We start from the raw sequence: 26,638 nt of genomic DNA on the forward strand, positions 1-26,638 counted from the left end.
GGAGAAGCGAGGCGGGGAGGGGGGGGGCAGAGAGGAGGAAGGAAGAAGCCGCCGCTGCTGCTGCTGCTGCTGCTGGAAGAGGAGGTGGCGGCGGCGGCGGTGGTGGTGGTAGTGCTGCAGCCGCGGGCAGAGCCTCCCCCTCCCGCCGCGGGCCGGGCGGGGCGGGCTCCGGAGCCGAGATGTCTCAGGAGCGGCCCAAGTTCTACCGGCAGGAGCTGAACAAGACGGTGTGGGAGGTGCCCGAGCGCTACCAGAACCTCTCCCCGGTCGGCTCCGGGGCCTACGGCTCCGTCTGGTGAGTGCTGGGAGGAGACCGGGGCCGTGCGTGTGTGTGCGGGGCGGGGGGGGGGGTCGCGTCCGGTTGCTGCCCACCCCCTCGGCTCCTGCCTGGGCTCTCCGCCTGGAAACCTGCCTCGGCTTGTAGGGAGCCGCGGCGGGATGCGTGCAGGGCGGTCACCGCGGGAAGCGGAGGGAGGAGGAGAGCGGGGCTCGCTTGTCCTCCGGGGGTTCCTCTCCCCCAGCTTTTTACCAGTTCTGCAAGGAACATTTTTCCTCCCGGTTTAAGAGCGGTACTGCCGGGAAGCCGCAGTCCTGTCTCTGGAATGCGTCGGGGATTGCACCACATGGCAGGTGGCACTAAAACATTTTTGCAGGGGAAGATAATCATGTCCCAACCCCACCCCCCCACCCTCCCCCGAATGATCTCATATAGACATATTTCACCGTGCCTTCTTGCAGTTAGTAGGTGGGGGGTGGAGGGGGATGGAGGCTGGCAAGTCCCCCGTAGCTGGCTTTGCAGAGCTGAGGGCCTGGCAGCTCTTGTCCCAGTTTCTTCCTGGATCTGAAGGATAGATTATATTTGAGGCAATTGTATTTTTAACTGGAATCTGCTGATAGGCAGGGAGGGTAGAGGGAAGGCTGCGAGGACTGTTTTTGCATCCCTGACTTGTAACTGGGTTTACAAGTACCGATGTTTTCTTGGCAATAGTAGATCAACACAGGAAAACTTGTTTTATTGCTGTAGAATGACAGAATTACTGCAGTATGCACAGCCTGGGAGAGTAAAGTCCTGATATGAGACCTGCAGAAATACAGAGAGCTTGAAGATAAGAGTTTAGTTTTTAATGCTTACCTAATAGGAACAAAACATATGACAGGTTACACGTGCAAAATACAGTACTTCCTTAATTTGTAGTTTCTCTGCTGAAAGTATGTTGGATCATTAAATATAAACGAACTGGGTTGCATGCATTGTTTAATCTTAAACACAAGGTTGTATTCGAATCAGTTTTACATCTAGGATTCAGCAGTCCTGTAGTAGAGCTGTATAAAAGTGTTCGCAGGTTACTGTGTCCTTTTATTAAGAAATGTCTTCCACACGAACATACGGTTTTTATTCTCTGTTCTTTGGCTCTGTCAGAGTGTGATCAGAATTTTCAAATATGGGTGCATGATGATTACACATCTGCTCTGCTGCTGTATTTGAGCAGGCGTGCATATTTTTTCATTAACATAATATGCAAATTTATATGATGATTATCATTTATGTTGTATCATAAGGAGGGATGCATACTGCACTCTAGTAAAGAAAAGGAGTTGCTTTGCATGTGCTGCAGTGTTAAATAAAGTTCTCAGCTGTTCTTAAACTATTGTTATAAAATTTTTAGTAAGTTCAGCTTAAATAACATGCATTTCTTAAAACTTCTGTGCCTCGAGTATGCAAATGCTTATATTTCATAAAAGACAAAGGCTGGTCAGTTCTAGTAGCAAGATTAAACAATGTACTTGCCGAGGTTTTTTAAAATAGAAGGGTATAGTTCTGGTGAAAGAAGGGCCTTGCTGCCATAGCTGATAAATACCCCTGTAAGTGCCACAGTTACATAACTCCCCGAATGTAATAGGAAATGTATTCGCTCAATGCCTTGTGCGTTGTATTTTTAAGATTGACCCTGCACCATCTAGCCCATTCCTCTTCTGTTTTCCCCCTCCCACAATCTCCATTGTGCCTGTAATACTTCCAAAGTTTGTTTTCACAACCAATAAATAAAGAGTTTGCATCATGAATTTCCTGTTTTTGCTGTGTCAAAACTTTCAAAGATTGTGCAACTGTTCAGATCAGATGAAATAGTTTTGTATTGGAAGCAATTTCAGACATGTGGCACATGGATCTTTTTTCAGTCCATGTTAATGGTTTTCTGTATGTTCTTCTAGAAGTATGTTTCAGGAAAGATACAGTTCAGAAAGACTAGTGGTATGGAAAGTATGTCAATTAAAAAAACAAAACCAAAACAACAAACAAAACCCCTTGCATATATATGTAATCTTGTTAAGCTGCAAATGGTGATGCATAGTATTCAGGATATTCCTGCAATGACTTGTTCTGCTCTCTGTCCCTTTAGAGATTTTTCTGCCCATTAAAAAGTTACCTGGTTTCATTTGAGACACTGAGTTTGGTGTACCTCTGTGTTAGGATAGTAAATTGTGGGGTTTTAACCACCCTTAAACTGAACGGTAAAATGTACTTCTGTGTATGTCTACTGCATTATTATATGAGAATGTAATAAAATGCTCTGTTGTTTATTTAGTTGTCAAGATGAGGCATTTAAAAATGAGGAATTTCTAGAAAGTGGAGGAAAAATGAATAAAAAAGAAAGAATTAAGCCAGCAGATGAATTATTTAGGCTATGGAGCTGTCTACTGTAGGCTGCTTTAAATGTCTAATGTGAGTATGACTTGGAACACCCTAATTTAAGAACCTGACTTTATTTGTAGTCAGTGGATGGAGAGAGGAAGGCACTTTCTGCAGGCAGCTTAAGTCACCTGAGGCACGTGCTTAAAGTTAGAGCAAATATTCCAGTGTTCTCTGAAGTATTGTGTGCAGTCTTGGAAGAATGATGTTCAAATGGCCAGCTCAGGTATTTTTCAGGATCTGTTTTTTAAAAGCTGGAAGTATGTGGAGGTGCAAGTAGGGATTCAGTCCCAAAACTTCAAGAAACATCGGTATGTATCCTCAGATTGATCATTACTAAGTCATGTAACAATTGCTGTGACATCTGTTGTGTGAAATGCTATTTCATTTATTCTCGCAATAGTTTTGTATATTTGTACAACATAGTGTTTTGCATGAAAAGGATTTTGTAACCAGGTCTACACTAAAACATGCGGGTTCCTGAAGTATCAGTCTTGTAATACTTCACGTAAGGAGGAAAGGAGCCTAGGTAATGCAGCATCTTGCAGTGGGAAGTTGCTGAATGGAGATGGGATCGATCGGTGACTCACAGTTTAGCCGCTTCGTTTCTTGTGTGTGCTGGAGGGAAGTCTCAGCAAACGGCATTAGTTCAGCCAGCTCTAAGCTAAGCAATGAGGTGTTTTGACTATCTTTGCCATCGGTTTCTAAAATGCTGTGAAGGCAGACTCGGTATACTCTTAGGAGTTTAGTTCATTGTTGTATTATTTGCAGCAGTTCTTTGTGCATTGTATCAATACCTTTGTAAAAGAAGGGGTTTGGTTTAATTGCTTTGCAGGCTATCTGTATTGCCCTATTTAATTTGGAAAGGAATTGAACAGCTAAGACTTCCTCTTCCTCAGAATCTTGCCTAAGAATTTTTTAGCTTTTTTTGTTTGTAGACTGTCAGATTATATAGCCCTTCCAAAACCTGTGATTTCTTCCCATTTCAACCCACAGTTGTACCAACACTGACTCTGAATTTCCTGGATATTACAAAGATACTGACATAGTTCCCCTCTTTTTAAACTAACAGAGAAATACTATGGATTTAAGAAATTTTAAAACATTAGGCTCCAGAGGAAACGAAGTAACAACACTAAATATCGCCTTTGTAGTAACAGTTCCTCTGTGGAATTTTTTTTTTTAACCAGTGTGTGTCTTTTAGGCTTACTAATCCCTTATCAAAGCGTGCAAGTGCCTCCAAAGTATGTATGCACTTGGAGGGACAGGTGCCTGCTTCTCCAGTAAGGTGTGGTAGATATGTGAGGAGTGATATGAAGAGAACTGTAAAACTGAGTGGGATGAAGCAGGTACAGGTAGGATTAGCAGCACGCATGTGAGGAAGGGGGATTGAGTTGGAGATGGGCATGCACAGAAAAGCCGTGAGCAGAGTTCTGAAAGCGAAGGCAAGTAGTTTGAACTTCATGGGAGCTTTGTATATTAAGAAATGAAATTAGTGTGAGCATGTCTGTCCTATAGGGAGATTTTTATTGCAACTTTCTTAGAAGCAGAAGCCAACGTAGCAGAGGAGAAGTAAGATTTACAACTTTTTATAGTGTGTTGGGAGGGTAACTGATTGAAATGCATGTATAGACTGAACTCAGAAGTGGCTGGTGTTAATGATAAACTGTCAGGTACTAAGAACTGTGTTTTTTCTGTCTATAACTAGGGGTGCATAAATTAACTCTGAAGATGCCACTGAAGAGCTTGGGTATTTGCATAACTGCTAGAGATGAGCAGCATACTATTTAGCAAAATAGTCTTTACACAAAAATTAACATTCGGATTATCTAATATTCAAATAAATTGGAGTCAAGTAATTTTGCGTGTACTTCAGTTCCTCAGACTACTTCAAATGTTACTTCTAAGAAGATACAAGCTGAATCAGTGGATAAGTTCTCTGAAATAATTGTTTTATTCTGGCTCTTACATTCTGAATTCAGTACAGGTTAGCTCAGAATTGTAGTTTTAGCTCACTTAGGGTGAAGTGGATGCAGTTCATGTGCCATAGTGTAATACTATGTAAGAGGTTAAAAAATGTGGAAGCTGTGATAAATTCTGAATTTGTGCTGACCTTGTTTTAAAAGGGACTTAAAACTGTGGATCGTGCAATTTTTTCTGAATTGGGCTTTTTTAGCTGAAATATGATCAGTGTAATGCAGCTGTTTTAAGTCTGTGATGAAAGCCAGCTTAGTGTTCCTTAAAATGTTCTCCAACATGACAGCTGTTCTGTAGCTGTGTGTTCTGTACTCGTGAAAACCATTAGGCAGTTATCTATATTGGCAGAAAATTACTCAGCATGCCTTTATCTGTAGGGACTCTGTCTTTAGGCCTCAAATGTGACCTAACTTAGAATTCTTCTGACTTTGAGAGTAACTCTAGATTGCGAATGTGCAGTAATACAAAATTTTCTTTCCTGGCCTTGTGCATAATGTCATTGTGCTGGTTAAATAGTTTCTCAGTACTGATGATTGCAGTTCTCCTTGGAGGTTATACATCTACTACAGCAGAATGATGACTTGATACGACCCCAAAAATGTCATTAAAAATAATGTGAAATTGAATTCCCTTTGTACTCTGAAACAGCTTATGTTATGTCTGGTAGTTCTGAAGTCTTCTCTAAAGATAACCTTACGGAAACCAAGAGAGAAATGTGACTATGTAGCTGTGAAGGTGGTTAGTATGCAGGGGATCCCCTTCTCTTCAAGACAAAAGAAATACTGATGTATGCTGCCTTTTGTACCCAAAATGTTTGAAAGCTGGTAAAGATTCATGACTAATTCACAACTGCATGTGTTGAATTATGATGACTAATCTTATTTTTGCTCTAAGTCTTAGAAAACACCTTAAGTATCATTAAAATATTGTCATATAATTACAGCCTGAATTAGGTATGTTTGTATATTGCAAAATGTTGTATGTGAAGCTTAAAAAAAGTTGGATTCTATGTTTCATGAACTGTTGCAGCTTAAATATTGGTATTCCAGTGATCAAGAAGACTTGCTGAAGATCACTTGAAATCAAGATTAAAAAATGAATGCTTAATGGGTTCTTTTGTCTGCCCAGGCTGAGTGAGGTGTAAAGGGTAACTCATGTGTGGAAGTGGTTGATAATGGGCATTCTTTGAGACAGTATGGTGGAGCTTGAGTAATTCAGCTATGGCAGTTTGGTGCTCCTGTGATCGTCTGTCTAGCTCTATTTTCGTATCTTTTCCAGAGAGCTCTTTCCACTGTGAGTATGCAGGTGCCCCTTTATAGAGAAGGAGATGCTCTTCTTCCATCATGCATAGTGGGTTTTTCCATTCTCTTGCAGGACTTAGGGGAAGGATCGTTGTTTGTAGAAACAAGCTTGTATTTTGTTTTCTATTTCTCATAAACCTTGAAGAGCAAGTTCCTTGGAAACTGAGCAACTTTGTGATAAGGAGTCTTTTTGCAAGTTAATTCCAGTTAGTTGCTTTAAAAATAAATGACAACTACAGATAGCTTCTTTAGCGGGGGTGGAGGGTAAGAGTTGTATATGCAATTGTGGGTTTGTTCTAGGACTACGTTTGTGATTGGTTTTGAACTTTCTGTTAGTTAAGATACTTCACACTTTATAAATGTATAGCTTTGCTTTTCACTTGATGTCTATCAAGAACTAGTGCCTACTCACTTTTAAATGGAATCAGGAGTTCACCCTGAATCAAAATGCAGCAGGAAAATAAACATTGTCATTCTCTGACTTTCTCCATTCCATACTTTCCCCTTGTTTGTTATCTTGAATCGTGTGACCTTGATTTCACATCCTCTCTTTCTCTTCCTCCTTCCTTTTTGACAAACCAGAGCTGTTTTAGATAAGAACATCAAAGAGAATAAAGAGGAGTAATTTAGTTCGCAGCTAAATACCTATGTTTCTTTAGTTCCTCACATATAAGCCCTAAGCTCAGGAAGATTTTATGCAGTGTATCAAAAATTTGACATAGTTCTTCATGTGTTAAATTTTTGGTTGTTTCAAAAGTATCAGGCTTTTGCTTCTTAATATTACAAATAAATAGGTTGTAATATGACTTACTTCAAAAGATGATTTTTACAGTACAAAATATCTATCTATGTATATATGAAGTTACCAAATAGGATGGAGTTAGTCTTCATGGGTTCCAAGAAGAAACATTATCTATATGTACAGGTTTTATGTATAAGTTTCTGCTAAAGGGGCAAGTTTTAGTAATGTACAGCTAAATATCACTTATTCACATGCATTTTTGTATAACAGGAGTTTAGGATTAGATGTGATTTACCAAAGAGGTTTGATTTCAGCTTCAATTGTGATTAACAACCATCATAGTTGATTTTACTAGGCACAGACCTTGGATTTTTGTATGGACTTAAACCATAAAAGATAGTATCTTGAGCATAGCATTTCGTGAAGAAGTCTGTTGTATGAAAATATGTTTAGGAATACAGATAATATTTACAAGTACTCTTCCTCTCTCCAGACTTTTATTGCCATATTTATGTTTACAAGCAGAACTGGTTTTAGACAGAAAAATCATAAAAATTTCTTTTTTTCTACAAAATTTCCCTTTAGTGTGTGAACAAGACTCATCTTTTAAACATTTTCTGTAGAAACCAACAGTTGTGTAAAGATGTGGGGATTTTGGGTGGGGGCGCAGGTTGTGGACCAGGATACCTAGAAATTATTTTCACTGCAGAAATGGAGAAATGGCATTGACTGTGACTCAGTGTCCAGATAGCTGCTATCTGGAGTTGCTAAGTGTGGATTTGAAGGCATTTATAAATAATTCATTTTGATAATTTGATTACTCTTTGTTGTAGTTCTGCCTTTGACACAAAAACTGGGTTGCGTGTGGCTGTAAAGAAGCTGTCCCGACCATTTCAGTCTATCATCCATGCCAAAAGGACCTACAGAGAGCTACGGCTACTTAAGCACATGAAACACGAAAATGTAAGTTGAAGGAGGTGGTATGAAAAGTTGGTCTAAAGTTGGACTATCCAGTGAGCATCCATCATGATTGCATTTAAGGATCTTGTTGCATACATTTTTTTTCCTGATACTAAATACAAAGCTTGCTGTAGTCCAAAGGATTATGATTGTAGAAAAGCATGCAGATAAAAAAACCAAAACTGACATAACCAAACCGACGTAATCAATTTTGTATTTAAAAAAAATCTTAATATTTCCTAGAATAATCTAGAAATTACTGCTTAGCAGTTTCCTGCTGTGTTAAGAATTAAGAACACAGGTGATGTTGTTTACATTCACCTGCTAGCTTGCTGTAGTAAGCTGTAGTTTTTGTTATGTTAAGAATTTATTTAAAAAAATAAAATATCAAAGTTTGGTTTTTAGTGTCTTGTGGAGGGTTTTTCGTATTTGTTTGGTGTGGTTTGCCTGTGTCAGAAGGGTGTGGAGTAGATGTTAACTAGATTCCTGTAGGTAAAACGGGAAGGAAAAAAGGGGGTGGTGAGGGGGTGGAAATCGGATGGCTTTTTATACAAGCCATCCACTTAAATAATCAACAGAGAAACAAAATAGGATGTGACAAATGTTATGTTGAACTGTTTTTTTTATATAACTTCCATTTGGTATAGAAAACAGTTGGTTGACCAGTTCTGTGTGTTTGTGGCATTAACACACCAACATATTTATACTGCATGCTGTTTGGAGCAAAAATTATGCAATGGAGCAAAAAGTCTCATAACCTGCCCTCTGTAGAGCTGTCAGAATGTCAAGAGGAAAGGAAGGCTCTTGATTTCTTTTGTCCAGGCAAACTCTAGCTTAGCAGAAGGGAAGTACTGTTTTGGAAGTGAGCTGGGCAAACTTAGCACAAAAAGCCAAACAAGCGTAATTTTGTTGGAAGGTTCTCCTTGGATGGTCTGGTCAGAACTTCTTCTGTTGTGGCAGTGGTGGTTGTGTGTTGTGGCTTCTAGCCACCGCAGTCGGTGGCTGGTATCCCGTAAATCTTGATGTTTTTAGTGTGGCTAACATAATTGGATCTTTTGATGCATATATGTACTATTGTCAAAAATTCTTCCTCAGTGCCTCTGTATGATACCATTGTCTCGACAGTAGAGGAGGTAGCATTTGATCCTGCTTAATATCCATCCCCTAGAGTTTTTTCTGGACCTTCTCTCATAGCTGAGATAGTCTCCAAACAGGAAAGCTTTGAATATCTGTTACCTGCCCCCCCCCCCCCCCCCCCCCAAAAAAAAATCAGCATATCAATCCATTTTGTCTAAGCTAATAAGGTTAAACAATGAAAATTAGATTGTAACTGGTGCTACAACAGTTTTGTGTCTGGCATTCATAAATATTTTTGGATTAGTATTGCAAAGAGCCTATGTAGCTTTAAGAGTAAGAGATAAAAGGAAGTTGTTTATATATAGAAGTATTTATTATCAGTTTATCGTACCATCATCTATCTGTGGGAAGTTTATCTAGGTTGCGGTTTAAAAATCCTGCAGATGCAGAGATGTTCAGAGCCAGTTCAGGCAGGCTTATTAGTGCTAGTGTCTTGACTATTCAGATCTCAGTTCGGAAGTAGAATACTTGGTTTTACGTGGCACAGAACACATCAGCAAATCTGGAAGGTATGGTGGTTTAAGGGGCTTGAGCATAGGATGGTTTTCGATATCCTGTATCTAGTCTGGTTCATGATGATCTTGAGCAAATAAATGGACCTGCAGAGCACTCAAGTATGTCTGTATTATATTTTCAAGTTCCAGGAGGCCTTGTTAGCTTGAATAAAGCACAACGCTGAGCAGATTGGAGAGCAAATGGGTTTGTTGTCATATGAAGAAATTAATAAGCTCTGTGACATCCTAAAATGCTGGGAGGGGAAAGCAAAAGGTTAGGAGTTGGATTCTGAATCTGCTGGTGTTCACACTTCCTTAGAAGTGAGTCAGTGATGTGCTGCAGAATAACTGTATTTAGTGTTTGTGAAACTCAATGACTGATATGGATGGTTTGATACTGTGCTTTGCAGTGTAGCAAGATAAAAGTGATAAATGAAAAAAACCTGAAGTCTATGTAGCAAAGTCAGTTTTTGCCTCTCCATGCTAAACTGGGTGGATAATGTTGAATTTTTCTGTAAAAACTGTTACGGAAGAGTTCACTGGAGAAAGAAACTGTAAGCACGAGAATTATTATGCAGAATGGATGTGAATGTTACAGTTTGAAGATGTCATCTCTCTAGACGTGGATTTGCTGTGATGTATATCAAGAGAGGCAGAAAAGTGTTTTTTCTCTTCAGTTTCCTCAATAAAATGTAATCTATAATGTATAATATATATTAGACAGAAACTTTTACTTCCTACCCACTTGCTCTCTGCCAAAAACATAGTCTAGGCTCCCCAAAGATTTTGGCTTTAATTCTCTGCTTAAAGGTTACTTAAATGACTGTGTGACATCCTTGACAAGTGTAAACAATGGGATAAAAAGGATGGCGCGAAGGGGAACACGGGAATCAAACTCTTGATTTTGTATGCACGCTTGAACCGTTACTGAAGTTGCTGAAATGTGTGTGATGCTTGTGTATCCGAGACAAGTGAGATGCTGACTTGAAAAGGGAAGAGGAGTTTTTTGGAGATGGATGAAGAGAACTAGTCTATTTATCTCATCTATTAATAAAATAAAATATTATTTGCTATTAAGAGAGGAAAATAAGGTTTAAAAGCACATTTCAGTGAAAAACAGAATAAACTTTATTGACCAGATGAATATTTTTTTTTAAATGCTGTAAATGACCTAGAAGATAATTATGGGATAAGGTATAGTTCTTCTTTTCCACAAAGTAACACATGCATGTCCTTTTGCTCTCTACTGATAGAACAGTTTAGCTGTAAAATGGAAGGTGGAGTAGCTGCTCTTTGGGTAGAAAATACAAATGACAGTGTGAAGCTGTCAGTTGTTTGTGAAAATTGGGTCCTCACTGCATTGCACTGTTTTCCTGACTTATTTTCTGGTATAGTTATTATTATTCATTGCTCAAAGATCCTCAAATTTTTCTAGCCATTACTCAGTACAAGTGAAACAAATAATAGTCTCCCAATTCTGATTTTAGTATGTAAGCAACAGTATAACTAAGAATTGAGCAGGAAGCAAACAGTTTTGTCTGGTGGTTGTTTTTTTGTTGCTGTCATCTATTTATTTCCTGAACAAGCTTTAGTTGGTTTTTGAAATAAGGTATTCTAAACCAGTGTTTACACCTGCCTTTTGTTGTGGCTCCTATTTGATGCTGTAAGTGGATGGCTGGTGTGAAGACAGCTGTATATTTTTAACCTTTTTTTTTTTTTTTTAACACAAGAATGGAACATTTGTTTATGATCTTGTATGAATACTAATTTGTCTACATCTGAATGATTCATGTAGTTGGAAATGAAACAGCTACTGGAATGAGTACTTTCTATTCCACAAAGGATCTTAGTAACTGTATCATGTTATACTATGAATGTATTTCACAGCTTTTTTACTTTACCATTTTCTTTCTAGGTGATTGGCTTGTTGGATGTGTTCACCCCTGCCAAGTCACTAGAAGAATTCAATGATGTGTAGGTAACTTCTCTGAAGACTGCAACAAAACATCTTTTGTATCTTCCTTGCATCTCCCAGATGATTATAGAAATATTTGCCACCTTAATTTGTCTGCCATCATTCTCAAACAATTCTGAATTCCAACACACAAGATAGTAGGACATCCTAAACTATTGGACTCTTCAAACTTGTTCACTTGTGTTTTCTTGACCAGTGCTGTAGGAATCGGTGTACTAATCTGCTACGTTATTTAAAGTGTTGTGATCTATATTTCATTCAGCAACATGCTTTGGGACAGTCAGCCCTGCTACTGGAGCTTCATAGAGAATTTTTATCCTAATCCTGTTGAAGGGATTGCTTCATAGCCTGCGTGTTTCCTTTTGTTCATAGGTACTTGGTGACACACCTTATGGGAGCAGATCTGAACAACATTGTGAAATGCCAGAAACTCACTGATGACCATGTGCAGTTCCTCATATACCAGATTCTTCGGGGCCTGAAGGTACTTGCACCTGTCCTACCTGAACGTTGATAGCTCATCAGCAGGAGGTGGAAGTTCTTGATGAATGTCATATCCTCAGAGATTCATATGAGTACATAGTGGGACTTCTGTAACTTCCCTAATGTGTCATAGGATAACCTTTTATTATTGTTCTTTCACTTCATACCTCTTTGGAGCTCTGTATCAGTAAAGTTATGTATCATTTAAAAAGATATTTTCATACATTCCTATGGGCAGAGTCTGGAAAATTACAAACTATGCTGCTGTCTAATCTGCTCTGGCTATGAATCTTGCATTTCTTCAGTTTTGTTTACTTGTGGTGTTCCACTTGTGGTGGCAGTGCTTCTGGGTGTTCCTAAGGAGAGACAAAGTGAAACACCTGCCTACCTGAAACCCATAGACACACACTTGGTTCCTTCTGCGGAAAAGCTATAGCATTTGAATTGTGTGGGATGGGATAGGGCAGTAATGTCTAGTGAAGAAATGAGAAGGAGGCTACTTGGACTGTTATATAAAATTTGTCATCTTGCCTTACAGTACATTCATTCAGCTGACATAATACACAGGGTGAGTATTTATCCTAAGATTGCTTCCTGTACTGAACCAATGTCTTCAAAAAATGTAGCACAGAATCTTACAATGCAGCACCTCTAGAAACCAGGAGAAATTTTCCAAGAATTATTTTGGTTAAACAGTCAAAAGGTTAAACATGGGAAGTGCTTGTCAAGATACTTAGTTTCTGTTCCTGTCTATATTTGGCTTGTGTCTTTGTGAAATAGGTTCTCTATTTATTAAATATACCTCTACGGCACTGGTGTTGCACTAAGCCTTTATGCATTTTTGCTTATTTGTGACACCTCTGAGGACCACAGAAGAGATAGCTGACTCTGGGATAAAATAATTTTCCCGAGTATGGAGAGTTGATATTTACAGCCAGTTAAAATCTATTTTCTGTCTGCATTTACATTTTTTTATCTGTTAGACTTGTGAAACAACATATATACCACTGTTAATGCTGATGTTTAATTTTTTAGGATTTAAAACCTAGTAACCTAGCTGTAAATGAAGACTGCGAGCTGAAGGTAATGCAATCACAAGGTCTGATTGGTTTGACTGTGATTTGAGTGAATGCCTTGTGGATGTCCCTTGGAATTAAAGGGACAAAATAATTCTTTATGGAAATACTTTTGTGGCCCAAAGTAATAATGTCCTTCCCAGCTGTAAGAGGCTGTAAGGATGTTTTTTCTGTATCTGTTCCTGTGTTTTTAATGAATCATCATGAAAGTGAGGAGTTAACAGCTTTAGTTTGGGTTTAGTTGTTTTAGAGACAAGATATCCAGATGTAGTTCTGATTATTGAGTACTACCCTGTTCTAGGCTAGTTTCTTTTAACAGGTTGTGAAATTTAGTTTCATAATCTACTTTTGCAGTTGCACCACCTGTCCTCCACCCAATCCAATAACTGCCTAGTTATTTGCTCTAACTAGTTTGCGTTGTTCCACTGCACTAGTTGGTGGATGTCTTTTCTCTTCTGTAGATCCTGGATTTTGGCTTGGCCCGACACACAGATGATGAGATGACCGGGTATGTGGCTACCCGGTGGTACAGGGCTCCTGAGATCATGCTGAACTGGATGCATTACAACCAGACAGGTAATGCATTTAACTAACACAAGGCTTTTCAGTTCCTGAACTGTGGGAAAAAAAGAGGTTGTCCTTTGTACGTGCTCCTTTCCGTTTGATCACATAAGGTGGCAGTCATGATAATTATGCTTCAGTAAGAGTGATTGAAAGAAGGAAGGCATAGAACTAGTATTTGAACCACAGTCTACCGGATGTAAATTAAGAATCATTATGATAGCATTCACAAGACTTCTTTAAACTCAAACCTTTGAAATTGCAATCAGCAAAATATTGTCAGCACTTACCCCCTATTTTTCCTAGCACAGTGGTTTTTAAAGTAAGTGAATGGAACGTATCTGGATGAGGAGAAGGTGTGTTTCTAGGAAGCTGCTAGGAATATGCTGAAAAACGTCTGGACTTATGGTGTGAAGAAACACTAGAAAGTATATCAATCTCCCTTCCTTTCCTCTCTTCTTAGCCACTTCTTCACAGTTTTATCTTCCTCACAGTTTGCAGTTATCTCCTCAGCAACACACCGTGCTTCCCTACAATACTTCCAGATCAGGCACAGAGAAGAAAAGCAAATGCTGAGAATAGTTCTTGTACACGACAGCGTATGGATCAAAGAGAATAATGTGCTACTCTGATTTCCTACTTCACTACTTGTTCTTCTTTTCCTCTTGCACGTATATGGACTTGTATCTGTAGTATAATAGTTGGTGGTTGGCTGGGTAGAATTTATGTAAGGCCATATGCAAATTCATTCCTCAGAGTTGTCTTGAACAGGTTTCTTCCTCTTTGACTGTGTAGATTCCTCCCCAGCTTTTTGGTGTTCAATGCATGTTATGCTCTGGAAGGAAAATTTGCCTGATGTAGTATTCTGTTATTTGGACAAGTCTCAGATGATGTAGTTACTGAACAGTTTCAGTTAGCTTGCAGCTTATCTCAGATTGTTTCAATGCCATAAGACTATTTAAGGATGAAGTTGTTTGTACTTGTTGGATAGGGTGATTCTATTGAGACTGTATTTTTCTGCATTACGTTGTTTTGTTTTTTATTTTATTTTGTTCAGTTGATATTTGGTCAGTGGGATGCATTATGGCTGAACTGTTGACTGGAAGAACGTTGTTCCCTGGTACAGACCGTATCCTTTAAAAGTAATACATTTTTTTGAAATGGAAGTTAGAGATCTTCACTTTCACATACTTTACAAGAAAAGACATTCTGGGTTTGGTTGTGGGGGTTTTTTGTTTGTTTATTTTTAAATTAATGGCTTCTTTTACTCACAGTACAATGAGGTGAGTTATTGATTTTGATGCATGTGAAACAGTCACAATGTGCAAGGCAGCAAATCTATTTCTTTTTATTGTCTGTTAGCATCACTAGAATTACTCACATGTTTGTTTCTGGGAGTTACTTTCCTTTAAGTTTATTTAAATTCATTGCTCTTTGAGTTTGTAGAAAATAACTGCATGGAGTAGGCTGTCTGCTAAGAATCCTCTCATGCTTCAGGTTTCTAGCAAATGTGAAGCATCACTTCTGGCCTCTCTTCTGTATCCTGGTGGTATGCTGTGAAAGCAGTGGGTTTGCAGATTCTTTAGTGCCAAGGATCTCATTCCAAATTGCTCTGAAATGTTTAGGTTCCACTTCCATGCTTGAGTGTAAACAGATTGTGAGCCTCCTTTCCCTGTGTGCTTGTATTGATGTGAAAAATCAAACTTGAATAATATCTTTTTCAAAATTACTTTTTTGCTGCACCAAAGTGGGCTGGGTAGGACACTTTGGCAAATTTACGAGAGAGCACTTTGTGAGAATTGGTCATGATTTTCCTCAGGAAATTAGAACTGAGACTTCATGCAAATTGTTATACTTACAGCTTTTGTTCATTCAGCCACACAGCATATAGGGGTAATTTACTACTGTTAAGATTTTTTCATTGCCTAGAAGTTGGACCCTTCATTTGCCAGAGAAAATTACATTGCCCACATTTTACCAAATTTTATTCTTTCAACCACAGTCTGTTTATTTTAATAACTTATATTAATTTATTAGTATTTTTATCTGTAAATTCCAATATGTTAGCATTTGATTTAAAAGAAAACTAGTGTTGGAAGTGCTGGCCTTCTGTGTACTATGTTACTTCTGGAAAGCATCTAGATTCCAGAACTCTTTGGCAGGGGGAAGGCTTTCATTCCAGTTTTGACACAGTTTCATCTCCCTTTTCAATGTACTTTAACTTTACCCTTTTTTGTCTTTTTCTGCCCATCTCCATCTCATAATCTCTCTCCAAATTTGTTGAACTTGCTATATGTTACTGTTTAGTCATCTCTGCCGTATTTTTCTGTTGTCAGGGTCAGAAGCTGAACTAACAGGGAAGTACCTTAGAAGCTAGAAAAAAGTTGCCATATTTCTATTGGCTGATTTAGCACGTATAATTTGGTTGGGGCAGATTTTTTGTTCTGTCACAAAAAAATGAGAAATTAATAATTGTTGATTCAAACAAAGCAAAAGTCTTTAAGCTGTTGCCACTGTTTAACCCTAATAACACTTTAGATTTTAAAAACCTTGATACTTGCACATAAAATGTTTACTAATAGGATTTGCAATATGTAAGAAATGCTTCACAATGTGTTCTTTATGAATTGAACAAAACAGTTACCTTCCAAGCCTGAGAAGATTTTTCTCCGACTGTGTTCTTAGCTGTGAATTATAGCAAATAATATCTGCAATGCAAAATAAAGTTTACCTTCAGGATCTAAATTGTTTGCTTTGTCATATCAAGATACTTTACTAATTTATATCTCCTAGGAGATGCTTGTGATTCTTTACCTTAAGTGCTCAATTTCTTTTGCAAATGACAGTAACACTTTTGAATTAAATGCTTTTTCTGTTCTGAATTGGTTAGATTTTAAGAAAAATAAGGCCCAATCCTTTCCCATTGTAGATAAAACTTTGTAGTACTATAGTTCTTAGAGTTTCTGTGTGTGTTTCCCCACTTTAAGTAACGTATATGCTGTTTGATCATGAGGTTAGAACTATAAGGGGAGCAGGGTTTGTGGTTATGAATCTTGTTTGTGCATGTAACACTTATCTGAGGATCTAGAAAGGCACCAAGCTGTCAGCTTTCACTACAGTTTTGCTGACATCTAAAGACAGCAAGCAGAAGTAAGGTAACAATGGGTTCTAGCTTCTTCCTGTCGTGGAAGGCTCTTTGAAATCTTTATATATGCATGATTTTTGGAGAAAGTTTTAGGAATTTTCCAGATGCAGATCCTGTTGGTTACTTCTGAGCTCTTGATAATTTCTTTGTACCCACAGATCTGCTGAGGCCTGTGTTCCTCCTGCAGTGTCACTATGCAATTGCTGACTTACTGACTTTGCAATTAATATTAACATGCTTAATTCAAGGTATATTTGCCATGCTTCTAGTAGCCGAGGATATAGTATATCCAAATCCACTGCCGTTCTAGGGAATTCACTTTGCAGTTGGAGGCAATGTGACTATTTCTGTGTGTTCAGGAAGTTGGAAACTGTTCCTGTTTGGCAACTGAAAATTTTACATTCTTCCTGCTTTTTGGTCTCAAGATGTTAATTTTCTCAACTGTATAGCTTCACATTTCCAAAATGAAATAGATAGTGACAGAATAGGTAATGCCTCCTGTTCAGATGGTTCTCTTGTTTGAAATATTGGTCCTTTTCACCAAGGATTTAGCAGAAATGGTGTAATGTTATTTACAGTCCATCAGGTATTTCTTTATATGGCCCGGAGATGCATATACTACTTGTAAGGGGCTTCAGTACAGGCAAGCTGTACAGTTAATTTAATCTGGTAAGTAACAAAGTTGTATTCTGAGATGATGATTATGCCACTGATAAACTAATGCTGAATTTAGTTTTAAGTTCTGAAGGACCTAATCTGTAGAGATTCTGAACATGGCTTGTCATTGACTTAAAGCAAGAATTGTAGATGCTCTTAGGAAAAAAAACCTGTGCTTAATATGGGCTTAGTTCTGCAGGATTGTTACAATATTCCTAACTTAAAACTGAGTGTAAGCTAATTGAATTGTTCCTATTGCAATCTATGGGTGGAAATATTTGGATGAAAGATGGATTTCTAATGTAAAATCCCTGCCAGGAGGTGAAGGGGAGCAAGATTGTGGGGAAAGACTAGTCAGAGACAAAAAAATTGAGGTAATGAAAATCAGAGTCCTTCGGGCTTTTAATGTGAGGCATAGCTAGGGGGTTTCTTTTTGTTTTTATCATATCTGTCTTATGCCAAGATCAGTTTGTTAAACATGTATATTCTTAATTTTGTTATAGCTCTTGTAATGTGAATGATTCATACAAATAAGTAGGAAAGTGGACTAAGTTTGACAATTTGACTTGCATAAAATGATATAAAGTACAAATAAGAATATCTTGAATGTTTTGTACTAGTTTAGCCAGTTTTCTTTTTCTGTATGTTTTAAGCTGACTGTATTCCCTTTAAACTCTGAAGAGTATTTTTATTACTGTTTTTATTCAGTAGTATGAGACTTCCATGATAACTAACCAGTCTGAAATTACATATTCTTCTGATACATCTTATTCTTGCTTGTGGTGGCAGCTAAAACAACTTCTGAACCTTGCTTGCCCGGATAAGCTCTTACAATCTTGCAATGCCTGCTACTGATGGTGATGGCAGGTTGTTTTCTGAATTTTAGAATCACTGAGACTCATCAGTCGTTGGGAGTACCTTGGTGATGGCATTTGGGGTTTGCATGCTGCGCTTTCCTTCTCCATGCACATGTGTGTTCTTTTTTCTTTTGTTTCATATTTACTAAGTCTTTTTCCTGTCTTTAATTGCTTATGGCTCATTTCTCTGGGACGTGGTAGGCCCTGTAGTTAAATGAATACTGCAATTCAGCAGGTTATATAGATGGCAGGCCTAAAAACTAGAAGCAGGGGTTGGCTTTTGGCATGCCTATGGCAGTGCTAGTTACACATTCTGTGTTTTCTCTAGTTTATCTGAGAAGACACTGAAGCATATTTCACAAGTATCTTCCAATAGCAGTTTTCCCTGGGAAAAGAGCTGACAGCAGACTGGGCAGCAATATTGTTGGCATACCTGGTGCACGTGATTTTAAATGCCTTTAAAAGAGTTTAAATATTTGAACTGAGGTATGGCATGTGACTTCTGAGCGTGTTAGCAGTCCGAAATTTGCACAACTGTTTCTTGCACAAGAATGAGCGAAAGATGTAAGGGCTGGTTTAAGTGGCACTGAAGAAAAGCCAATTTAAATGAGCTAATTGTGGTTAGTGTGGCACCCTCTGCTAATTCTGCTACGCCAGTGGATATACTGATTTCATTTTAAGCATTGGCAATTAAGAGTTGGCAATTCAGCAGCTAAGCTAAATCCAACTAGGTACATTGGATTTACTCTTAGGTTTTGAGTGTTTAAGTAGGTGGGAGTTGGCCAAGCAACTTGAGAAGTGAGAAATTAGTTCAGCTGTTCTGACAAAGTGCTATTTCCAGGGCTTTTAATTCATTTTGTATGTAAAACTTTAGAGCAAAGTTTACATCAAAAGATAAAGGTTTTAGCAAAGTATTGGTGATTTCCTTCGTATACCATTTGCCAGTATTACAGGAACTCTAAGGCTTTTTTAAAAAACAGGAGTCAGTTTTTTTAAGTTCTTGAAGTAGTCAAATTAAAAGATACTCTAACAAGGATTGTAACTGGATCTTAAAACATCAGGAAAGCATTGATCCCAGAAGAAACTTTGTAAGTAGACTACTCTTATTGAAAGGAAAATGTGTAACTAGTTTGATATAATTTTAAGGGCAAATATAAACATTACAGACATAGTCTGAAATCACTAGTAGGTTTTGAAGAGCAGTATGGAGGATAATTCAGAGAAGAAGGGAGATTGTTCTTTTCATGGTTTTAAAAAGATATCTTGTGCTTCCTTACTGTCTTGAGTTTTAGACATAAAACTATGTCTTTAGTGGATTTTTTCCCTCAAGTGTATGTTTTGTCACTTATGCCAGATATTTAACTTTTCTGCCTTGCTAAAGAGGACAGCTCAGATTGGTACATGTCCTGGTGGAAGCTCTGATCTGGATGAAACATTCTTTGCATCTGCAGTATTATGTCCCGAGAGCTTTCTGCCTAGAGATTTTAGATCTGAACCCATATCCTGTTTCTCTCTGCCGCTCCACCGGGTCTGTAGGGCAGAAGGGAGATCCTTTGCAGGCTTTGGCCTCCTGCCCTGCTGGTCCTGGCAAGCTGGCGGGGGGCGAGCACCTCTGCCAGCTGCTCTGGGCCTTGGAAAGGTGCACCCTGAGTTGAGGTGGAGGGATGCTGTAGGTCATGAGCAGGGTCCAGTCATTTTCTTACTTTCGAAGTTTTAGAAGTGGCTGAATTACCTTGGAAGGTGTTCACAAAAGGCCTTGACTTCTTTTTTAATATTAGTGCCTACACTTTTCAGCCTTCTGTTTTACTTCATCTATCACTAACGCAAGCTAATCCTGCTAACTGCTTCTACTTTGGTGTGGGGCCTGAGAGGGTGAAGTGAGCATGTAAACTGATCCTTTGTCAGTGGGGCGAAAGCTTTGACTTCTGCTCCGTGATAGTTAAGGATGCAGTGACCAATTCAATGCATGTGGTGTGTTTCTAGACAAGTTGTTCAATCTGCTTGATGTGGACAGAGCTGTGTTATACGGGGGTATTCAACTGTAAACGAGAGGAATGAATACAGTTTGCTTAAAATAGCTTTTCAGTGGAGGCCTTGGCAGGTGTTAACTTTCAACATTAATAGGCTGATATGTTGCGCTTTTCATTTTGATTTGTCCCAGCATTTTCCTTTATGGTCCATCATTAGATATTGATCAGTTGAAGCTCATTTTGAGACTCGTTGGAACCCCAGGGCCTGAGCTTTTGAAGAAAATCTCCTCAGAGTCTGTGAGTTTACACTTTGATTGTAATATCTGCCCTTTCGGAAGTCCCAAGTTTGTGTGTTGCCCTCCTGTAGTCTATCTGTAGTATGTGTTGGGATTTATTTTCTGTTATTTTTCTTCCTTTGTCATTCTTTGTTCTTGGATGGCTTTGAGTTCTTATGCTGTGTGTATCTGATCTTTATTCCTCTTACCTCTGCCTGTGGTATGATTTCTTCCTTCCATATTCTCATTTTACTGCTTCGTGACTTTTCTTTCAGTTTGTGGGTTTATACTTCGTGATATATTGTATGATCAGATGCTGCTGGGGAAGTATTTTTCACAGTTAAGAGCTTGAGGCTGGTCTCAATTATTATTTCTCCAGATTGCCTACCCAGGGATCTTTCTTAACAGGAGCAAGTGTGTTATCTAAACACACACAGTTCCTTCTGTAGTATGATTAATTGCTGAAACATTACTGCCACCATCTTTGTTTTTGTAGCATAGAATCCAAAATGCCTTTTAGGTGCTTTTATGTGGCAGCTGTTTCCAGGGCACACAGTCTGTTGAGAATATAACTAATTGTGCTATGTATTTAAAGGGTATTACTGTATGGGGCCCTTTTATCAAGGTAATAGCAAAAAGCTTTCTGCACTCTCCTTTTTATCGGGTGACCTCTATTTTCAGCCATACTGCCATTTCTATATTGTTCTAATCTTGAATTGTGAACTTCTGCAAAGACAGTATTAAATGGCATTTGGTTTTACCTGTTTCTGAAGGTGAAGTGCATAAAGTTAGAGAAAGATGCTGTGACAGTATGGGTTAACAAGTTAATGCATAGCGAGTGATGAGCTTGTGTAGAGGTAACTAGCAGCATACTTTAGCAAGTCACTCTGCTGTTTCTGATACGTAACAGAGGATCAGCGTGGTGGAGAGCGATGATAAGGTTATGTTGTACTGCAGCTTATGTTCTTTTTCATGTAACAGTGATGGTAAATGCAAAATGTGAGGTTAGCCTTGACTTAGATTTGATGAAGGTAGATGTGGGGTGCAAGTTGGAATCAGTTGGTCAGCTTGCCGAATATAACACCAATTTTAAAAGCCCTAGGATGTTCTACCCTTGGAAAGGTTAGAACTGAATAAAGCAGGTTGCTTTGAGTGCCCTGTGAACTGACCTTAAGGGTAGTCTGGTATTTGAAGTACAGGGGATTAGTGAGAGAGATAAGCTTAAAGGTTGACTAAGTTAAGCGAAAGATTAGTTTGCATACGTAAGATTGAAGTGGTTTTTTTTTGTTGTTTTTTTTTTTTTTAACATTGCACAATAAAAAGAATAATTGCTCTTAGCCAGGTCCAAATCAAGAATCTATTTAAAGAAAAGCGTGCAGTAAAGTACTGTTTCTACTAATTTTTTCCATTAGATGGAGATAGCAAAACAAGTGTTTGAGGGCCTTTAGTGTGTCACTGTAACAAATTCTGTTTTTCTGCTGCATTACTTTACTTGCTCTTACTTTCTCTGTCTGTTCACTGACATCAGCTAACTCTGTCTTATGCAATGCTAATGTTTTGCTAATTTTGCATTTATTGCCTTCTGTCACCTCACCCACGTATCAAAGTGCATTCAAAGCTGTTTAGAGGGAGGTGTTAGTTGTGAGCCGATTTCACTTTGCACCACAAGGAATTTAAGTATTTTCTATGCAGCAAGAAAAAAGCTGGTAACGAGTGCAGAGGATACAATTTTTGTTTCTGTTTTAATTTTTGTTCATTTTCCTGAGGCTGTATGTAGCTGCAGCAGCCTTGGAAAATTTTTGAGGAGTAGCTTCAGCCAAAGGAAACGTCTACTCTGGTGGCTTAAAACTGTTGGGAAATGTGAACGCAACCGTGTTGTAGTGTAATGCTACTTATGGCGGACAGAAATACTTTCTGTACTGACACTCTTACCAACTGATCAGTAATTCTCCGTTGTTTTAAGTGTTCACTAGTGCAATTGCTAAACTTTTCACAAGTATTTGAAAAAAATTAGTGGACCCTGCCTGTATGGCTTTTGCCTTGTGGTTTGCAGAAGAGATGCTTTGTATGCAGCTGTTTTCTGTTTAAAATGGTTTTTGCACTGTTTTTAACAAAGCCCTTGACTAGGCACTTAAGATATTAACCAGCTTCAGCAGATCATGCGTCTGACGGGAACACCCCCTGCATATCTCATTAACAGGATGCCCAGCCATGAGGTGAGACCTGAGCAGATGAGGGGGGTTTGCAGGGCAGGTCTTCACTTGCAGTGTTTGCTGCTTCTATAAATGATGTGCTCGCATGTGGCATGGGGTGGGCAATTAACTACCTGCTCTTCAGCAAGATTTTTGTACTAAATGAAGAGTTGAGATTTGGACAGTGCATACTCAACCACAGACTTCTGAGACTTGGGAGAGCCTGGATGTGAGTTGGTTTTGCATTGTGTGCCATGTTGTGCGGCTTACCAACAGACACCATACTGCACGCAGCCTTACCGGGACTCCAAGGCAGTCAGCTCTTGCAGCACCTCTTTGCTTTTCAGTCTTGCATGAACCCCAAGTAATGTCAGCTCTTCCTCTGCTGTCTTGAGTGGCCTTTAGTTGGGAAGGGTTAATGCTGATAGGCTTAGTAAGTATCAGAATAAGTAAAGAGAAGGCAAAGTGAGGAGACAGACCGTAATAACCGGTGCTTCAGGATGATTGAAATGTACTTTGTCTTGGTGGCTGGATTGTATTCTACTTCAGCAGACCATTTATTTCCACAGGCAAGAAACTACATTCAGTCTCTGTCTTACATGCCGAAAATGAACTTTGAAAATGTGTTTATTGGTGCCAATCCACTAGGTAAGGCTTGCTTTTTAAACGTGATGCTCTTCCTGAAGCTGAAGCTAGCATGTCCTGGGACACCGAGACTTTTGTTTTGACTGCAGAAGTAGTTCAGAACAGAGCTATGTATCATTTTCAAAGTTTACGAAGTATGTGTGGGCTGAGGGTATAAGAAGAAATTGTGGATGATGGTTGGGTCTTGAGAAACTACAGATTCCTCATACATTGGGCTTTTACAAACTTACATTTCAGAACAAAGTGTCGCACAGCTCACAAAATGTAAAATTCTTTCTTTTCTGTTTTGGTGCTTTTGCAGCTGTGGACTTGCTAGAGAAGATGTTGGTACTGGATACAGACAAACGAATTACCGCAGCAGAAGCGCTGGCTCATGCCTACTTTGCTCAGTATCACGACCCGGACGATGAACCAGTGGCAGACCCCTATGACCAGTCTTTTGAAAGCAGAGAACTTGAGATTGAAGAATGGAAAAGTGAGTTTGGGGGACAGGAGAGAGAGCCAGCTTGCTTCCCTTGTGGTCTGTTCCATAGCTGCGGTTTAACTAAGCCATGGTAGTTAGAGACACAAACTGATAAAAATGTGGGCATCCTGTTCGTTCTGAGGTCCTTATACTGAGTGAATCTATAAGGTGCTGTGCACATAATTAGCATAATCCCTGTAACGAATTATTAATATGAGCATACAAACATGTAGGTGACATAGTTGCTCATGTCTTTTATGTTTTCAAACTTATTCACATCTCCTCAATGCTCTGGAAGTATCTTTTATTGTGTATGTTAGTCTCTGAGAATGGTGTAACCATTCTTTTCTTTTTCTTCCTCTTAATTAAACCATGGTTTTCATTTAAAATAGCGTTAGAACCTTTAAGATTGTTGCAGATTTTCTTGCATGCAGGATGTCTTTAGTACTGCCTATTAAGTTTGTCATGCTTTTCCTGCCAGGCCTGACTTACGATGAAGTAATCAGCTTTGTGCCACCACCGCTTGACCAAGAGGAGATGGAGTCCTGAGAAACTGCTCTCTTCTGTTTGTCCCACTTCACTGTGAGGGGAAGGCCTTTTCATAGGGACTCTCCAATTCGTTCAAGTGCCTCGTCACAACAATATTCTCCTTGGTGGAGGGGTTTTGTGTGTGTTGAATTGGGGAGGGTGGGGGGAGGGAAGAAAGCTGAGTCTATGTAAACATGCTGCATGCTCTCTTGTATTCTGTGTACAGCCTGGGGCAAGCCTCTGAAGACCTGTTCTGACTGCTCTTCAGTCCTTCCAGAGTAACAGTGCTCAACCTGTTTGCACTGCTGGGGCGAGGTGGGGAAGCTGACGTTTAAAGTTTGGTTACAATCCTTGCCATTTATCAATTCTTCTACAATTAAGTAACCTCAAAATAATGGAAGTTGTTTTATAGGCTTAGAGAGTCCTCTGTTTTCCTCAGGACTGAAGGTGGGGTTGAGGGATGTCCTTGTTCAATGCCAGATGGCTGATTTACGTCCAGATCTTCCTGGTACAGCAGAATGTACAGGCCTACTAATGTCTGATTCTTGGAACATGAAAAGGTTTTGTTTGAAACTGTAAATATGTTTGTGCCTTAAATGAATGGGGAGAGAGGAGAAAGGAAGTCTGGAGTGGAAATCTCTGACCCACTGTTTTTCAGGGTGAAGGCCCCCAGATAGCCAGGCATGAACTCGATGTAATCAGGAAATAACTTTCCGAGGCAACAGCCTCTACCCCTGGATTTGGGTATTCCTGTTTTTTTTCCCTCTTCCCCTCCTCTCGTTCTGAGGCTTCCCAGCATTAGCTCCCACGAGACAGAGGCTGGAGAAGATTCTTGCTAGCCACACGTTTGTGTATTTTGTTCCTTAAAAGGTGGGGTGTTTTTGCATGTCGTAGCTGTATGTGCATGTAGAGCTGCTTGATTTTTGTCATTACTTCTTGGGGATGGCACTAGGGCAGTTAAATCGTCGGTGAACTATTTTACTGAGTACCTCAGCCAGTGCCGTGAAATCACAGCATCCTTCCTCTTGTGCTGCAGCTCATTGTGAAATACCTGCCATTCTGGAGGCTTTGGCGAGGAAAGGATAAAATATACAGCATAGAAACCTGCACCTTTTTCTTTGCGTTCTGATCTTCTGGTTTCAGAGAAGGAGAGCTTGGGACGGAGGGTTTCTTGTGAGATCAAATGTAAAAAATGTTCTTTAAAGAAACAACCATGGATCTTGTGCCAGAACTTAACTTATTTCCTGAAAAGAATTTTTTTAAAAGTATTGGAATCCAAAGCAAAGAAATAAGCATGCATAAAACCACAATCTCCCTTTTACTGTCTATATCTATAAATATAAATATTTATATATATAAAAACCTGACATTTACTAGGGGTTTTTTTACCCTCTCAGATAAGAGCTTCTTGGCTGTTTTTTAGCAGGTTGATCTCTGCCTGAGGAAACATGAAAAGCGAGTATGTTTGAATACAAACATGGTTCAAATATTTTGTATTTTACAGGACTCTGTGTGAAATGAAATGCCCAGAGTTAGAGACTGGCAGGAGGGAGGTTTCTCAGCATGTTTGTGTGCTAGAACTGTACCTGGGGAGCTCAGGAGCTGGATTTTAGGATTTGCGGAGGAGACGTTTTTAGACATCTATTTGTTGCAGGCATCCTGTGTGGGCAACGTACCTGTGTGTGTGAGGAGAAACGCTTTTGCAGTATTTTGTATTCTTGTTACCTATGGGACGGAGAGGAACTGTTTGTAGTGGTTTTACCCCTTGTTTGAAGAGGCGGCACAAAGGGATGGGACATGGATGACAAAGCCATTGATTCTTCCTAGGCTACTTTCCAGTGATCTCTTCAGGTCAAACACTTAATAAAGGTCTGGGGTGAGATGAAGAGAGCAGTTATTTCATGCTCTGGGATAAAACTTGCCTCAGACCAACAAAATCAAGACAGAAAACCTCCCTTTTCTGCTGGACCAGCAGTCCAGGTATTCAAATGAAAATGTAGATATACTATGTAAACCTACAGCAAGATTATTTTTATCAGCCATTTTATGTGTAGATGCTACAGTGTGATTTCATGCGGAAATATTGCTAAAGATTTTTAAAAATATAGACGTTGTGTGTGTGCGTGTGTGTCTGTGCGTGTGTGTGAGTGGGAATGTTTCATTTGGAGTCCGTACTCTAATGGGAGCCCGCGTGGCATGCACTCCCTACCTTCAGTGCAATGCTGTTCAGCTGCCTGCAGCCTGAACAGGGGGACGCACTTCAAAGAAGAGATGATCTGCTATTTTGTTTCTATCCATGAATTTTGCTGTAATTGGTTATGCCAGATAAGATGTCACAATACCACTGGTTAAAAATAAAACCTATTTTTCAGATTTACTGCGCTGATGGTACTTAAAAAGCTCCTGCACTAAAGGGTTAGTTTTAGCACGGTGTGAATTTGAACTTCTCCCTCGTGCCGTGCGGGATCCTGTCTGTGATGGTTGGGGCGGGGGGGGCCAAGGTCGCATGAT

General features: G+C 39.3%; 1 protein-coding gene across 3 annotated transcripts; it reads left to right on the forward strand.

Moving 5' to 3' along the window:
* Positions 1 to 14: 14 nt before the first annotated feature.
* Positions 15 to 26,500, forward strand: LOC115334828 (mitogen-activated protein kinase 14). 3 transcript variants are annotated; one of them, XM_029999538.2, is made up of 12 exons: positions 16 to 295; positions 7,543 to 7,672; positions 11,216 to 11,274; positions 11,648 to 11,759; positions 12,297 to 12,326; positions 12,794 to 12,841; positions 13,296 to 13,410; positions 14,453 to 14,524; positions 20,242 to 20,321; positions 23,061 to 23,139; positions 23,438 to 23,611; positions 24,081 to 26,500. In XM_029999538.2, the coding sequence occupies exons 1-12, from the start codon at positions 180 to 182 to the stop codon at positions 24,146 to 24,148; spliced, it is 1,083 nt and encodes a 360-aa protein (XP_029855398.1). In that variant the 5' UTR covers positions 16 to 179; the 3' UTR covers positions 24,149 to 26,500. The 3 variants fall into 3 exon arrangements, 2 of the variants coding, with proteins under 2 accessions (XP_029855398.1, XP_029855399.1); XM_029999539.2 differs by lacking the exon at positions 20,242 to 20,321 and adding an exon at positions 22,436 to 22,515; XR_005931271.1 differs by lacking the exons at positions 23,438 to 23,611; positions 24,081 to 26,500 and adding an exon at positions 22,416 to 22,515 and having other exon boundaries at positions 15 to 295.
* Positions 26,501 to 26,638: the final 138 nt, after the last annotated feature.

This window comes from Aquila chrysaetos, chromosome 24, assembly GCF_900496995.4.
Source record: "Aquila chrysaetos chrysaetos chromosome 24, bAquChr1.4, whole genome shotgun sequence".
Classification (NCBI taxonomy): domain Eukaryota; kingdom Metazoa; phylum Chordata; class Aves; order Accipitriformes; family Accipitridae; genus Aquila; species Aquila chrysaetos.

Excerpts from the sequence above, each read along its gene's own strand:
- LOC115334828 (XM_029999538.2), top strand. The coding sequence starts at position 180 with ATGTCTCAGGAGCGGCCCAAGTTCTACCGGCAGGAGCTGAACAAGACG. Across the intron at positions 14,525-20,241 it reads GTTGTTCCCTGGTACAGACC|ATATTGATCAGTTGAAGCTC; the intron begins GTATCCTTTAAA and ends GTCCATCATTAG. Across the intron at positions 23,612-24,080 it reads TGAGATTGAAGAATGGAAAA|GCCTGACTTACGATGAAGTA; the intron begins GTGAGTTTGGGG and ends TTTTCCTGCCAG.